The 14,782-nt window shown below is 48.4% G+C and overlaps 1 protein-coding gene across 2 annotated transcripts in view; it reads right to left on the bottom strand.

Moving 5' to 3' along the window:
• col9a3 (collagen type IX alpha 3 chain) overlaps positions 1–14,782 on the bottom strand; it is an 81,462-nt gene that overhangs the window by 49,813 nt on the left and 16,867 nt on the right. The window contains exons 6-13 of one of the 2 annotated variants that reach the window (XM_033041686.1): positions 13,012–13,060; positions 11,708–11,731; positions 10,352–10,405; positions 9,465–9,518; positions 8,473–8,517; positions 6,560–6,616; positions 3,263–3,316; positions 1,835–1,888 (exon numbers count right to left, since the gene is read on the bottom strand). In XM_033041686.1, coding sequence (XP_032897577.1) covers positions 1,835–1,888; positions 3,263–3,316; positions 6,560–6,616; positions 8,473–8,517; positions 9,465–9,518; positions 10,352–10,405; positions 11,708–11,731; positions 13,012–13,060 — 391 coding nt within the window. The remainder of the gene's footprint in view (positions 1–1,834; positions 1,889–3,262; positions 3,317–6,559; positions 6,617–8,472; positions 8,518–9,464; positions 9,519–10,351; positions 10,406–11,707; positions 11,732–13,011; positions 13,061–14,782) is intronic. The other variant, XM_033041685.1, reaches the window with a different exon arrangement.

Genomic DNA, 14,782 nt, shown 5'->3' with positions numbered 1-14,782 from the left:
TTTCTCTGTCACTGAGGTGGGCTCCGGTTCCCAGACAATATCCAGGAATCATCAGGAGTCCAGGGAACCTCCGTTGCTTTATCCCGGAATAAATCGGTTCTCCTCACGGTCGGCAGCTCTTGTGCCTTCGGTTTCTGTAACTGAGACCTCGTGTTTGAGACATCTCTCCCACCACATTTGTAATCCCACCAGAGGAAGGGTCCGTGACTGAAGGGTGGGGGAGGGAAGAGTAAACTCTCAGGGAGTGTAATGCCAAGGTGAGAGTTAGCAGGTAGGCAACGTTTTAGATAATGCACCACGGCTAATGTGATCAGTACACCAGTCATTCATAGGAATGTTGCCGGGAATACAAGGGAGAGTTAGGGGCGGCACAGTGGTACAGCGGTAGAGTTGCTGCTTCACAGCTCCAGAGACCCAGTTTCGATCCTGACCTTGGGTGCTGTCTGTATGGAGTTTGTATGTTCTCTCTGTGACTGTGTGAGTTTCCTCCGGGTGCTCTGGTTTCCTCCCACATCTCAAAGTAATTCAGGTTTGTAGGTTAATTGACTTCTGTCAATTGTAAATTGTCACTAATGTATAGCATAATGCTAGTGTATGGGGTGATCGCCTTAAGTGTGGACTCGTAGGGCCGAATGGCCTGCTTCAGCGCATTATTTCTAAAGTCTAAAGACTGGACAGGTTGGGACTGTTTTCACTCATGAAGGAGGTTGAGGGATGACCTTATAGAGTTTATAAAATCACAAGGGGCATGGATACAGTATATGGTAGACAAAAATGCTGGAGAAACTCAGCGGGTGAGGCAGCATCTATGTAGCGAAGGAAATAGGCAACGTTTCGGGTCGAGACCCTTCTTCAGACTGATATGAGGGTGGGGGGGGGGTGGGATGGGGGGGGGAGGGAGGGGCGGGAAGAAGAAAGGAAGAGGCGGAGACAGAGGGAGAGCTGAGAAGGGGAGAAGAAAGCAGGGACTACCTGAAATTTGAGAAGTCAATGTTCATACCACTGGGGTGTAAACTGCCCATGCGACATATGAGGTGCTGCTCCTCCAATTTACGGTGGTCGTCACTCTGGCTATGGAGGAGGCCCAGGACAGAAAGGTCGGATTCGGAATGGGAGGGGGAGTTGAGGTGCTGAGCCACCGGGAGATCAGGTAGATTCAGGCGAAACGAGCAGAGGTGTTGTGCGAAGCGATCGCCAAGCCTACGTTTGATACAGTACATGGTCACAGTCTTTATCCCAGATTGGGAGGGTATAAAACTAGATGGCATAGGTTTACGATGAGAGAAGAAAAATTTAAAGGGGATTGAGATGCCAGAGGCAATAGCTGAGGCAGGTACCGTTATAACATTTAAAAGACATTTGGACAGATACAATGTTAAGAAATGTTTAGAGGAATATGGGCCAAATGTGAGCAAATGAGACTAGTGTAGATGGGGCATCTTGGTCGGCATGAGTGAGCTGGGCCGAAGGGCCTGTTTTCATGCTGTATGACTATTAAACATACAGGTGGGGAAGGAGGGTCAGAGTGTGATACATTGTTCCTGGTTTCATTGTCGTTCTGGAACTTTGATCTCCATTGAGTTATAAAAGACTAGTACCATTCCCCCCCAGCCCTATACCACCCCCCTCACCCTCATCCCTCCCCCAGCCACAACAGTGCCCCGACACCACCCCCCTCCTCACCAATTGAAAGCTCTAAACAACACTCCTCTTCCTCCCGCCCCCTCCAGCCAGTGCAAGCCACTACAGTACCCCTACACCACCCCCCTCCCCACCCGTTGGAAACTACACCACCACCGCCCCACTCCCCACAGCCAGTGCAAGCCGCTCTTACCTGTAATCCGACCGTGCCAGGGAACCCGGGCACACCGGGATGTCCAGGATCTCCCTGTAAACCCAAACCATCAATGATTAGATCACGGGCGAAAAGCAAGGTGGCCCAAATAATTAATCTGCCTTTAATCTCATCTTCAGAACTAACTTTTCACAGAATTAAAGCGAGATGTCACAGCACTGGAGACTGGTTCGATCCCGATCTCCAGAGCTGTGTGTGTGGAGTTTGCATGTTCTCCCTGTGGCTGCATGGGTTACCTCCGGGTGCTCCAGTTTTCTCCCATACCCCAATGTTGTGCGGGGTTGGTTGGCTAGTTTGCTGCTGTATATGTCCCACAGAGTGTGGGTGTGGGTCGGAGAATCAGTGTGGAGTTGATGGGAACCCAAGAGACAATGGTTCAGAGGAATGGAATTACTCCAAGAGTCAGCATGGGTTTCATGGTCAAATGGGTTCCACCTGCGCAGCCAACTCTAAACTGCCTCTGAAATAGCCCAGGAAGGCATTCAGTTCAAGGGCAATTAAGACTTGCCTTGGCCCAAACCTCGTCCATGGACCCGACTTCATCAGTGGAGACATCAACAGTTTCAAGTTCCTGGACTTGTCCCAGGACAATATCTCTGAAGATCTATCCTGGGCCCAGCACATTGACGCACTCACAAAGAATGCTTGTCACGACTCCACTTCGTCAGAAGTTTTAGGAGACTCAACAAACTGCCGAATACCCTATCAAACTTCCACAGGTGTATAGTAGAGAGCGTATTGGCTGATTGCATCACGGCCTGGTTCAGTAACTTAAAAGCCCAGGAACAAAGGAGGCCTCTGAGAGTGGTGAACACTGCCTGGTCCATCACAGGTACTGACCTCCCCACCATCAACGGGATCTACAGGATCCCTGTAGATCCTGCCTAGTAGATCCTACTGCCTCAAAGAGGTAACCAATATCATCAAAGACCCACACCACCCTGGCCACACTCTCATCTCATTCCCACTAGCGGGAAGAAGGTGCAGGAGCCTGAAAACCATGACCTCCAGGGTCAAGAACAGCTGCTTTCCAACAACCATCTGGCTCGTGAGCCGCCCTGCACTGCCTTAACCACACCCCTAACTACTGTGGATTTGTTCTCAGGTTGCAATACGTGCTTCAGTTTGCAATGCTGTGGTCTGGTTACTGAGTATAAATTATAATTTATCATATCATTATTTGTCGTAAGGTTGGTTACTGAGTATAAATTATAATTTATCATATCATTATTTGTCGTAAGGTGTTGCATTTAATGTATTTGCAAAGCTACAGCAAATAGGAATCTTGTTGTTCTGATCCCGTGGCAGATAGACTCTTGACTCTTGAAATAAGAGACGATTGGCTATTTGCCCTGGCCTCCTCGGTGTGTTCCAGCTCGCGCTGGTCTAAAAGCGCCAGGAATTTACCTTTGCTCCCATTTTCCCAAGCTCACCACGATCCCCCTTATGGCCTGTGTGACCCTGGAAGGAAAAAATGGAAGCAATCAATGGCACTGGTGAACCACCAATGTCGGCAAAAGACTCAAATCATAAACAACAGCCCAGGTACTGAAAGGCAACACGGTGGAGCAACAGAGACCCCGGTTCGATCCTGACTAGGGGTGCTGTCTGTACAGAGTATGTACATTCTCCCTGTGATCGTGTGAGTTTGTAGGTTAATTGGATTTTGTAAAATTGTAAATTGTCCCTAGTGTGTAGGATAGTGTTAGCGTAAGGGGGTCGCTGGTCGGCACAGACTCGGTGGGCCGAAGGGCCTGTTTCTGAGCTGTATCTCTAAAGTTTAAAGCCTAAAGAGATACCGTGAAGTGGAACAGGGATGGGTCAAGGTTGTACGTATCAGAGAGGCTACGGATTGGTTAGGGACCGACAGCAATCCCACCGGGTGAGGCAGCGGTGAAAAACCTCCTCCAGTTCTTTCTGACGACACCTATCACCACCCCGGCTGATTTACTGGAACAACGTGGACTTGCGCAAAGTCCAACCCTTCCACTCATGAGCCAACTGTTCACCGGTCAGATTTCAGCTCCATTTCTCTTTTGCCGCAAGAGCTGCTGCCTCACAGCACCAGAGACCCGGATTCGATCCTGACCTCGGGTGCTGTCTGTGTGAACTTTGCACGTTCTCCATGTGACCTCGTGGGTTTCCTCCGGGTACTCTGGTTTCCTCCCATATCCCAAAGACATGCGGATTTGTAGGTTAGTTGGCCTCCGCAAATTGTCCATAGTGTGTAGGATGTGAAACAGGGGCAACATAGAACTAGTGTGAACATGGTTGGATTGGACTCGGTGGGCCATAGGGCCTGTTTCATGCTGTATCTCCAAAACTAAAATACGAATAAACTAAATCTCTTCCTGCTTTTTATTAAGACCTACTAGAATCGTTGGATGGATTCTGGGCTGTGGTAACAGGCAATCCACTACTCCCTCCTGCCAGCTCTTTCAGGAAGTCTCTGGTCAATTTGTTGAGAACAGCGCTATCAATACAACACACGCAGACAGACCAACAGTATAAACATACACACATGTGCAGAAGCACGCACACATACACATGTGACTACATATAGGCACACGCGGTGATGTATAGAAATAGTGGAGCACAAGAGACTGGAATCTGCAGCAACAAGCAATCTGCTGGAGAAACTCAGTGAGTCAGGCAGCATCTGCGGAGGGAATGGACAGTCAACGCTTACGGTCGAGACCCTTCATAGAGTGGACGGGGAGAGAATGTTTTCACTCCTGCGAGAGTCTCGGACCAGAGGGTACAGCTGCAGAATAAAGGGATGTATCGATAGAAAGGAGGTGAGGAGCAATTTCTTTAGTCAGAGAGTGGTGAATCTGTGGAATTCATTGACTCAGCCGGCGGTGGAGGCCAAGTAATTTATTTTGAAGGAGATTTAAGAGATTCTTGATTTGTAATGGTGTCAGGGGTTATGGGGAGGAGTCAGGAGAATGGGGTTGAGATGGAAAGATAGATCAGCCATGATTGAATGGCGGCAGAGACTCGATGGGCCGAATGGCCTAATTCTGATCCTATGACATGAAATTATGGACTGAAAGGGTTAGAGGGGAGAGACACTATAAAAAGGTGAGGGGGGGGGGGGGGGGCAAGAGCTGCCGAGCGATAGGTGGATAGATGCAGGAGAAGAATGAGGGGGGACCTCATTGAAACATACAGTATATGAAAGTCTTGGATAGAGTGGACATGGTTCCACTTGTGGGAGAGTCTAGGAATAGAGGTCATAGCCTAAGAATTAAAGGACGTTCTTTTAGGAAGGAGACGAGGAGAAATTTATGGGTGAATCTGTGGAATTCTTTGCTACGGAAGGCTGTAGAGGCCAAGTCAGTGAATATTTTTAAGGCAGAGATAGATAGTTTCTTGATTAGTACAGGTGTCAGAGGTTATGGAGTGAAGGCAGGAGAATGGGGCTAGGAGGGAGTGATAGATCCGCCATAATTGAATGGTGGAACAGACTTGATGGGCTAAATGACCTAATTCCACTCCTATTCCTTATGACCTTATGGTTGGCTGATGAGGAGGGGGGAAGGGGGGGAGGCAGAAGTAGAAGCAGAGGCTGGAGGTGATGAGTGGATCAACAAAGGGCTGCAGGTGACATCATCGTGGGAAAGGAAGGTTAAAGCATGGAACCAAGTCAGGGCGGGGGAGTGGGTAAATGGGAATGGTGGGGGAATGGGAACCAGTGGGAGGTGGAGTGTGTGGGAGAGGGGAAAGAAAGTGGGTAGTCGGGGGCAAGGGGTGAGGTGGGATAAAAGGGTGAGAGAGAAAGAGACAGACAGACAAACAAATTAAACCTGGGTGGACCAGAAGGTAAGAGAAAGGGGCCGAAGGGGGCAGGTTACCTGAAATTGGAGAATTCAATGTTCATCCTACTCAGGGAATATGACGGGTTGCTCCTTTAGGTGTAGACGTACACAAACCTGTACACACACTCACAGAGCAACATTTATCTATCTATCTAATCTATCCATCTATCATCTGAACATATACATGCACATACTGTATGCATGTGCACATATGTGTATACATGCGCGCACACACACACAGCAACATTTATACACACACACAGAGTAATCTTAACACATATACAATGTTTACCAACACAAAATGTCGGATAGATACTAACCAGTAAGTGTGCGCACACACACACACACACACGTACACACACACACACACACACACACACACACACACACACACACACACACACACACGTACACACACACACGCACACGTACACACACACACACACACACACATGCACACACACACACACGCGTACGCACACACATACGCACACACGCACGCACACACGCACACACACACACAGTGAGACACATGTGCTCCCGTGTAGAAATGCACCAACTGGACTCTCCAATTGCTTTGGGAACCATCATCCATTCAGCTACTTTTGTTTAGGCAGGTAGATATGCAGGAAATGGAGGGATATGGATCATGTGCAAGCAGATAAGAGTTGGTCTTGGCATAATGCTCGGCACAGACATTGTGGTCTGAAGGGCCTGTTCCTGTGCTATACTGCTCTGTGTTCTCTCAGGGCGACACAGTAATTACCCAGTCGGCGTGAACTTTCTAAGGTGAATGTGACAACAAGGGAAGCTGACACGTTAACCTTGGACGGGGAACTCAGGCTGACAGGTGGAGACCAGTACACGGAGCGCATTCCCACACCTTGAATCCTGGCATTCCAGACGGTCCGGGCAGACCTGCGGGACACATCGCTGGGCACTGCGGAGAGGGACAGAGAGGTCAGAGTCAACCACTGCCAGACATTCATCATTATCAATTAAATTCAGAAATAACTATCAATTAACATCAACCATCCACTGATCTCAAATAATAATCAGCTGACAAGCAATATTAGAAATTAATCAATATCAACAATTAATCATCTCCTATTGTCAATTAGAATTGTTCGTCAATCAATATCCATTGTCAATCAATATCAGACATCAGGGTAAGTTGTCAATTAATATCCACTGTCAATAAAAGTCCATCGTCAATCTTTATCCATGGTCAGTAAATATCAGCGATCAGTGCATGTTTCCAATCAATATCCATTAATGCAACTTCCATTGTCAATCAATAGCAGTGATCAATTATCATTGTTAATCAATATCCATTGCCAATATTTTGGGAAACAGTGAAGGGAAAATGGAGGGAATATAATGGGGCAGGGTGGGATTGGTATAATAATGGATGCTTGATGGTTAGCATTAACTCGGTGGGCTGAAGGGTTGCATGGCTTCATCAGGTACCAACCTCAGGGGTGCGCACATCTATGTACTGACCAGCTACCTGACCGCCCAACTCTGGGATTGGGGATGGGGGGGGGGGGGGGGGTCCCCCCACAATTGAAGCCAATGATCTGGACTTGGTTAGTTTGGAATGAAAAGATCTTGGGGTTGAAACCAGGGACTGGATCAAAGCAAGCACTATTGGCTTTGAAGTAAAGGCAGGTGATGGTATTTTGGCCTCGATTGAGTACCAGATTAAAGATGCATTGTAATTATCCAGGGCCTTGATAAGACCACACTTGGACCATTGTGTATAGTTTTGGTCGCCTTGCGTAAAAAAAAGCATAGAAAGAGTGAAGGTCCACTGATTACAGGGATGGTGGACTTTCATCTGGGAGGAGAGACTGAGTAGATTGGATCTGCACCCTCTAGAATTTAGGATCTAATTAAAATTTGAAGAAGATCCTATAGAACTCGATGGGCTGGATACAGGGAGGCTCTCTCCCTGGTTGGGACCAGGGGTTATGGTCTTATCATAGAGGGTTAGCTGTTGAGGACAGAGACAGGGGGGTGGGGGTTCATTCACTTAAGGCAATTCCCTACCCCATGGATGGTGGAGGCTGTCATCACATTTATTAAAAACAGACATTATCTGAACTCAAGGGCTTGAGCTATTGGGAGAGGTTGATAAGGCTTATCCTTGGAGTGTAGGAGGATGAGGGGTGATCTTATGGAGGTGTACAAAATCATGAGAGGAATAAATTGGGTAAATACACAGTCTTTTGCCCAGGTTTGGGGAATCGAGAATCAGAGGACATAGGTTTAAGGAGGGAGGAATGATTTACTAGGAACCTCATGGATAACTTTTTTTACACAAAGAGTAGAAGGTGTATGGAACGAGCTGCCGGAGGAGGTAGTTGAGGCAAGTACTATCGCAATGTTCAAAAAACATTTGGACAGGTACATGGATAGAACAGGTTTAGAGGGATATGGGCCTAACGCAGGCAGGTGAGACTAATGTAGATGGGACATGGTGGTCGGCATGGGCAAGGTGGGCCAAAGGGCCTGTTTCAATGCTGTATGACTATGACCATTTTAAACCTAGAGATATGGGGATAATGCCAAGAAAATGGTGCTGAGGAAAGTCAGCCACGATCTTGAGGAATGATGGACCAGGCTCAAGGGATCGAGTAGCTCTCTCCTGCTCTTATATCTTATGCTCTTACATCCTCCTTGCATTGCTGGTTGCTATGGTTATGATGCCAGTTCTGTACAGAGTGTCGTATGGAACCTACAGAATGCGCTCAGACCAGCACACGCAGACAACAAATGCTTTGGGAAACTTACAGAAAAGTCCCCGCTTCCTTCTCCCGTGTAGAGTCCGGGCTCGCCCTGCAATGAAAAAGAATGAGTGAATGTCTGAGGACAAGTTCTTGCTTAGGTACACCAAGTAAGATTGGTTTCTCAACCGTTTCGCATCATCCTTCAGCAGATGAGAATTCACCCCAGAGCTCTAACTCTCCGTAGCTTAGCCCAGTGCTTGGACCTTCTGCGTGAAACTTAACACCTGCCAACACCCAGAGAGGCATTTGAACCAAACTCAACTGGCCCATGATATCCACAGATGCCTGATCTTCCCTCCACTTGTTGTTTATTTATTTCTTAAGTTGTTGATTTTAACGTTGCCTCTAAAGCCACATGTAGTAAGAATTCCATTGTTCTGTTCTCGGTGCATTTTGCAATTAAACACACTCGACTCTTAACTCATCCCTGGTCAACCTCTTCCTGGCCTTTGCCACCTCCACTCAACAACACCTGGCCGGCTGCTTCAATTCTCCAAACCACAGCTCCCAGTGTCCCAGGTCACACACATCACACAGGTGGTGGCTGGCGGGTGACGGGTGATGGGAGTTTGGTGTTGGGTGGGTGGGTGAGGGGTGGTGGGTGGGTTACAAGTGGGTGGAGGGGTGGTGGATGGTGCACAGTATGTGGTGGGTATTGGATGTTCTCTGTGACTGGTGGGTGATGGAGATGGGTAACGGGTGGGTCGTAGGAGACGGGTGGCAAGAGGTCAGTATTGGGTGATGGGTGATGGGTGATGGGTGATGGGTGGGTGATGACTGGTGGCAAGAGTTCCGTGTTGGGTGACGGGGATGGGTCGGTGGGTAAAGGATGGTCAGCGGTGGGTGGCGGGTGGAGGGTGATGGGAGGTAGGTGGTGGGTGGGTGGTGAGTGGTGGTTGGTGGGAGGTGCACAGTATGTGGAGGGTGTTGGATGTTCTCGAACCTCCTCAAGGTGGCTCCGGAGCCTCAAACATCCCCCATGGGTGTCACACTTACCGGAGGTCCAGGGGGTCCGAGAGGTCCAGGAAGTCCACGGAGACCATCACCACCCTGGGTAGACAGGGAGAACATTAGCACTGACGAGGTTACACCCTGTGCGCGCGCATGGGCTGAGACGGAACTGGGCGAAGCCACGTCACAACTGGCAAGTTCACATTGTGCCAATGTGCAGTACTGAAGATGCACCATGCTGCAGGAAGGGCAGTAATGAGAGGTCACCGCAAGATTCCAAGCATCTGCAGTTCCTTGCGTCTTAGTCAAGATTTCTGTAATCGTTGGCCAGCCAGCGAACACCAGTCTGACAAGACGGGGTCGTGGTCTGGAGGAAGTTAGTCTCCACACAACTGGGGACTTCCAGCTGGTACCTGACATAAATACAGGCACCAAGACACACTCTAACCACACTCAGACAAGCTCACTTAGACACAAGAACGCACACTCCTATGTCTTATGGTCTTGTATGGGAGGCACAATGACACAGAGGAAGAGCTGCTGCCTGACAGCGCTAGAGACCCGGGTTTGATCCTGAAATTCCAGATAGGACAATGACAAGCAAGAATTTCATTGTCCTATCTGGGACACATGACAATAAACTCTCTTGACTTGACTTGACTCTTGACTACGGGTGCTGTCCACTTGACCTCCCTGTGACCGCGTGGGTTTCCTCCGGGTGCTCTGGTTTCCTCCCATACTCCAAAGACGTGTGGGTTTGTAGGTTAATTGGCCCTCTGTAAATCAGCCCCCAGTGTGTAGGGAGTGAATGAGAAAGTGGGATAACACAGAACTAGTGTGAACGGGTGATCGATAGTTGGTGTGGAATCAGTGAGCTGAAGGACCTATTTCCATGCTATATCTCTAAATTAAACTAAACATTGTTCACTTACCCTTGGACCACTCGGACCCTGGGGGCCTTCCAGTCCAACGTCTCCTTGAGATCCCTGGTGAGGTTTAATGCAAAAAAGTTGATGATTTTTCTACAAATTATAAACCGTTAGAAGGCACAACACCAGAAATAACCGGGACCATTATTTCCCAGAACATCCCATATCCATCCACTTCTTTCTGCACACCCTTGATTACTCTGTGAAAGTCTAACTGTGAAGCTGAGAGAAGTGGATGGGAGAATTCTTCCTCCCCTTTACCTACTGAATCTCCCAAGAGTCAAGGTCCAATTTCAATCTACCTTTAGTGGATGGGGGCTGTTGCTCTAATGCATGAGAAAGATTTATTGTCCTGTTGTAGTCGGGAAAAATAGCTTGTTGTCCACTTGACCTCCAAACCCTGCCTCCCTGGGTCCACGTATACTGCTGCCTGTGTCCTAGTTTGCACCAAGCCCCAATGAAGCCATCCTTGTGTGCGTTGATTCAGTCAGGCATGCCTCGAAAGTAGACTTCTCATCCTATTTCCCAAATCTCATATTTCCTCTCCCTACCTTGTCCCTGACATCACTACACACATACTAACAGCGTCCCCTGAGATGCCGACCAACAAAATCCTAACTATCTGTTTTGCAGTTTAAGATCAGTAACCAAAGCAAGGGTAGGTCGTTCTCGCCAGCTCTGCCACTTAAGACAGTGGCCCCGTGGCCCCGTGACACAGAGTTGCTGCCTTACAGTGTCAGAGACCCAGGTTCAATCCTAGCTATGGGTGCTCTTTGTGTGGTGTGCGCATGTTCTTTCCATGAACTCGTGGGTGCTTCAGTTTCCTTGCACATCCCAAAGAAATCCATGTTTGTAGGTTAATTGGCCCTCTGTAAATTGCCCCCAATGTGTAGGCAGTGGAGGTGAAAGTGGGATAACATAGAACTAGCGTGAGTTCTAGAAGTGTAGAATCAATGTTCGTCATGGACTCGGTGGGCCGAAGGGCCTGTGTCTATGCTGCATCTCTGAACTAAACTAAAGCAAAATGTAAACCAAACCAAAACCACCAAGATCCAAGTGGAGGGAGGTGGGTGTTATGGAACAAACTACAAGAGGGTCTGAAGAAGGGTCTCGACCCAAAACATCGCCTATTCCTTCTCTCCAGAGATGCGCTGCCTGTCCTGCTGAGTTACTCCAGTATTTTGTGTCTACCTTCAATTTAAACCAGCATCTGCAGTTCTTTCCTACACAAACTACAAGGGCAGGTGGTTGAGGCAGGTACAATCAGTGTTTAAAAAGCATTTGAGCAGGTACATGGAAAGGAAAGGCTGAGCGAGCTATCTCACACTGAGATCCACATTCAGTAAAACTTTGACTTACCGGCGATCCAATCTTTCCCGGCTCCTGTGTAATAAGGAAGAAAAACCCCACAATGACCATTATTGTAAAGGTCCAGCATCATACCTAATCCCCTTAGCAATGAGCTCAAACTTAATTCAACATAGACTCTCTCATGTCCGGAAGGGTGACTGCGACAGTTTACAGCAGGCATCAAAGCATCTCTGGAATGGCAGCAGAAGGACAAGGTGAGGCATCTCTTTTTCAGCTGTAGAGCTGCTGCCTCACTGCGCCAGAGATCTGGGTTCGATCCTGACCTTGGGTGCTGTCTGTGTGGAGTTTGCACGTTTTCCCTGTGACCGTGTTATAGTGTCTATCTCCCCGTGCTCCGGTTTCCTCCCACATCCCAAAGATGTGCAGATGTGTAGGTTAATTGGCCCTCTGTAAATTGCCCTTGGTGCAGTGGGAGGATTCCAAAGTGGGATAGTATTGAACTAGTGTGAACAGGAGTCGGCGTGTAGATTTGTAGATTAATTTTCCACTGTGAGAACTGTGTGTAGGACAGAACTAGTGTATAGGCAATTGCTAGTCAACGCAGACTTGGTGGGCTGAAGGGCCCGTTTCCACACTGTATCTCTAAACTAAACTAAATTATACAGAGGGAGAAATAGATCAGCCATGATCGAATGGCGTAGTAGACTGAATGGTCTAATTCTGCTCCCATGCCTTACAGTCTTCTACCCCTGCCCCCAGTCTTGCACTCAGCTCCTCTGCCTAGAAACTTACAAAATTCTTAAGGGGTTGGACAGGCTAGATGCAGGAAGATTATTCCCGATGTTGGGGAAGTCCAGAACAAGGGGTCACAGTTTAAGGATAAGGGGGAAGTCTTTTAGGACCGAGATGAGAAAATCATTTTTTACACAGAGAGTGGTGAATCTGTGGAATTCTCTGCCACAGAATGTAGTTGAGGCCAGTTCATTGGCTATATTTAAGAGGAGAGTTAGATGTGGTCCTTGTGGCTAAAGGGATCAGGGGGTATGGAGAGAAGGCAGGTACAGGATACTGAGTTGGATGATGAGCCATGATCATATTGAATGGTGGTGCAGGCTCGAAGGGCCGAATGGCCTACTCCTGCACCTATTTTCTATGTTTCTAGGTTTCCCTCCTCCCCAAATTCCCCCTCCCTCAGATCTCCCTCCCCCTCCTCCTTAGTTACCCCCTCCTCACGGCCACTGGCAGCAGTGGGAGGTAGTTTGCTGGCGGGCAGAGGGTGCTGAGGGTGACGGGGACGAGGGCAGACCCTGGGATTAAGCACCACCACGCACAGGTTCCAGGTGTTCACTCACCGTCAGTCTGTCCTCACCAGGGGGTCCAGCGGGTCCAGAGTCTCCCTGTGAACAAACAACATCACAGCTCACTGTCAACATCGCCGGGCTGCTGCCCACTCCGGGCAGCACCCCTTGCCCACAGCTCCCACCCTCACACAGCACCGGGTTCAAATCCCACTTCCGCCTCACTGCCAACAACGCAGCACGGTGCCAAGGGGTGGCTGCCCTGGGCGTTTGGGAAAACGAAACAAACCGAGGTTTGATGAAGGGTCCCGAACCGAAACGTCACCTATCCCGTCCTCCAGAGATACTGCCTGGCCAGCTGAGTTACTCCAGCACTTTGTGTCTTTTTGTTTTTTAAAGTGTTTGTTTCTTGTTTCTTTGACACATAATTGATGAAATTATTTCCTGGTATCAGGAGCACACGGATAAAGCCTTCCTATTCATTGCTTGGTGCTTTGGATGGTTTCTATCACAGTGCCTGCTGATCCCTCAATGACCACAGTGATGGCATAGCCTTTTGTTCATTTATGTTTAAGGATTTTCACCCATGTGGCATTATTATTTGTGTTAACTACTGAGTTCCCGCTTTAAGTGCTGATGTTTGTCTCTGTCTTGGTCTAGTCTTGGATGTTCTCACTCTGTGCCTTGTACTCTTATTTATTAGGATTCTAGCAAAAGCCTTTTTTTTAAAAAACTTACTCCTGACTCCTGTGTCTTCTCAGCACAAAGAAACCTTTTCACTGAACCTCGGTACATATGACAATAAACTAAACTAGGGTGGCACAGTGGTGCAGCAGTAGAGTTGCTGCCTTTACAGTGCCAGAGACCCGGGTTCAATCCTGACCACGGGTGCTGCCTGTACGGAGTTTGTAGGTTCTCCCCATGACCGCATGGGTTTTCTCCAGATGCTCCGGTTGCCCCCACGCTACAAAGAGGTACAGGTTTTTAGGTTCATTGGCTTCTGTAAAGTGTAAATTGTCCCTCATGTGTAGGATGGTGCTAGTGTACGGGGTGATCGCTGGTTGGCACAGACTCAGTGGGCAGAAAGGCCTCGTTCCACTTCTCTAAAGTACATCTCCAAAGTCTGAACTAAGCATACGTCTAAACATATCTCGGTATTGTTCATTTCAGATCATTCCATCTAAACAACTGTAACAATGCTGCAATGTTCTGGTGAAGGTACTCCCACGGTGGTACTTGGGAGAGAGTTCCAGAATTTAGACCCAGTGATGATGAAGGAATAGGTTTCCCAGGGGAATGACTCATAGGGAACCTCAGATGGAGGCCGTTCCTCGCATCCGCTGCCGCTCGTTTCTGGTTACTTGGGAGAAGCTGATGGAAAAGGACACAATGTGGTAGAATAACCTAGTGGGTCAGGCAACATCTCTGGAGGACATGGATAGGTGTCATCTTACACCCCCTTCCCCTCCACCCGAACCGTTTTACCAATTCCACATTTCTCCACATTGTTTCTCTGCAGGACATTGGTCCAGGTCTTTTCTCACCTCCAGCTCTTCACCGCCTCCCCCGTCCCCACTTCCTACTTTCAGTCTGAAGAAGGATCCCGACCCGAAACATCACCCATCCTTTTTCTCCAGAGATGCTGCCTGACCGCTGAGTTACTCTAGCACTTTGTGTCTGTCTGGTATAAACCAGCATCTGCAATTTTTTGGTTCTACATTTTATCGGCAGTTCCTACAACTTCATTGTTCTGTTGTTGGTATAATTAAACACTCTTGACCCTGCTCCAACAAACGGGATCACACCTTCTCCTGTGCACCACTCC

This window comes from Amblyraja radiata, chromosome 23, assembly GCF_010909765.2.
Source record: "Amblyraja radiata isolate CabotCenter1 chromosome 23, sAmbRad1.1.pri, whole genome shotgun sequence".
In the NCBI taxonomy this organism is placed as follows: domain Eukaryota; kingdom Metazoa; phylum Chordata; class Chondrichthyes; order Rajiformes; family Rajidae; genus Amblyraja; species Amblyraja radiata.
Note: the sequence above shows the minus strand (reverse complement) of the source record. Positions and strands in the feature narration are given on the sequence as shown.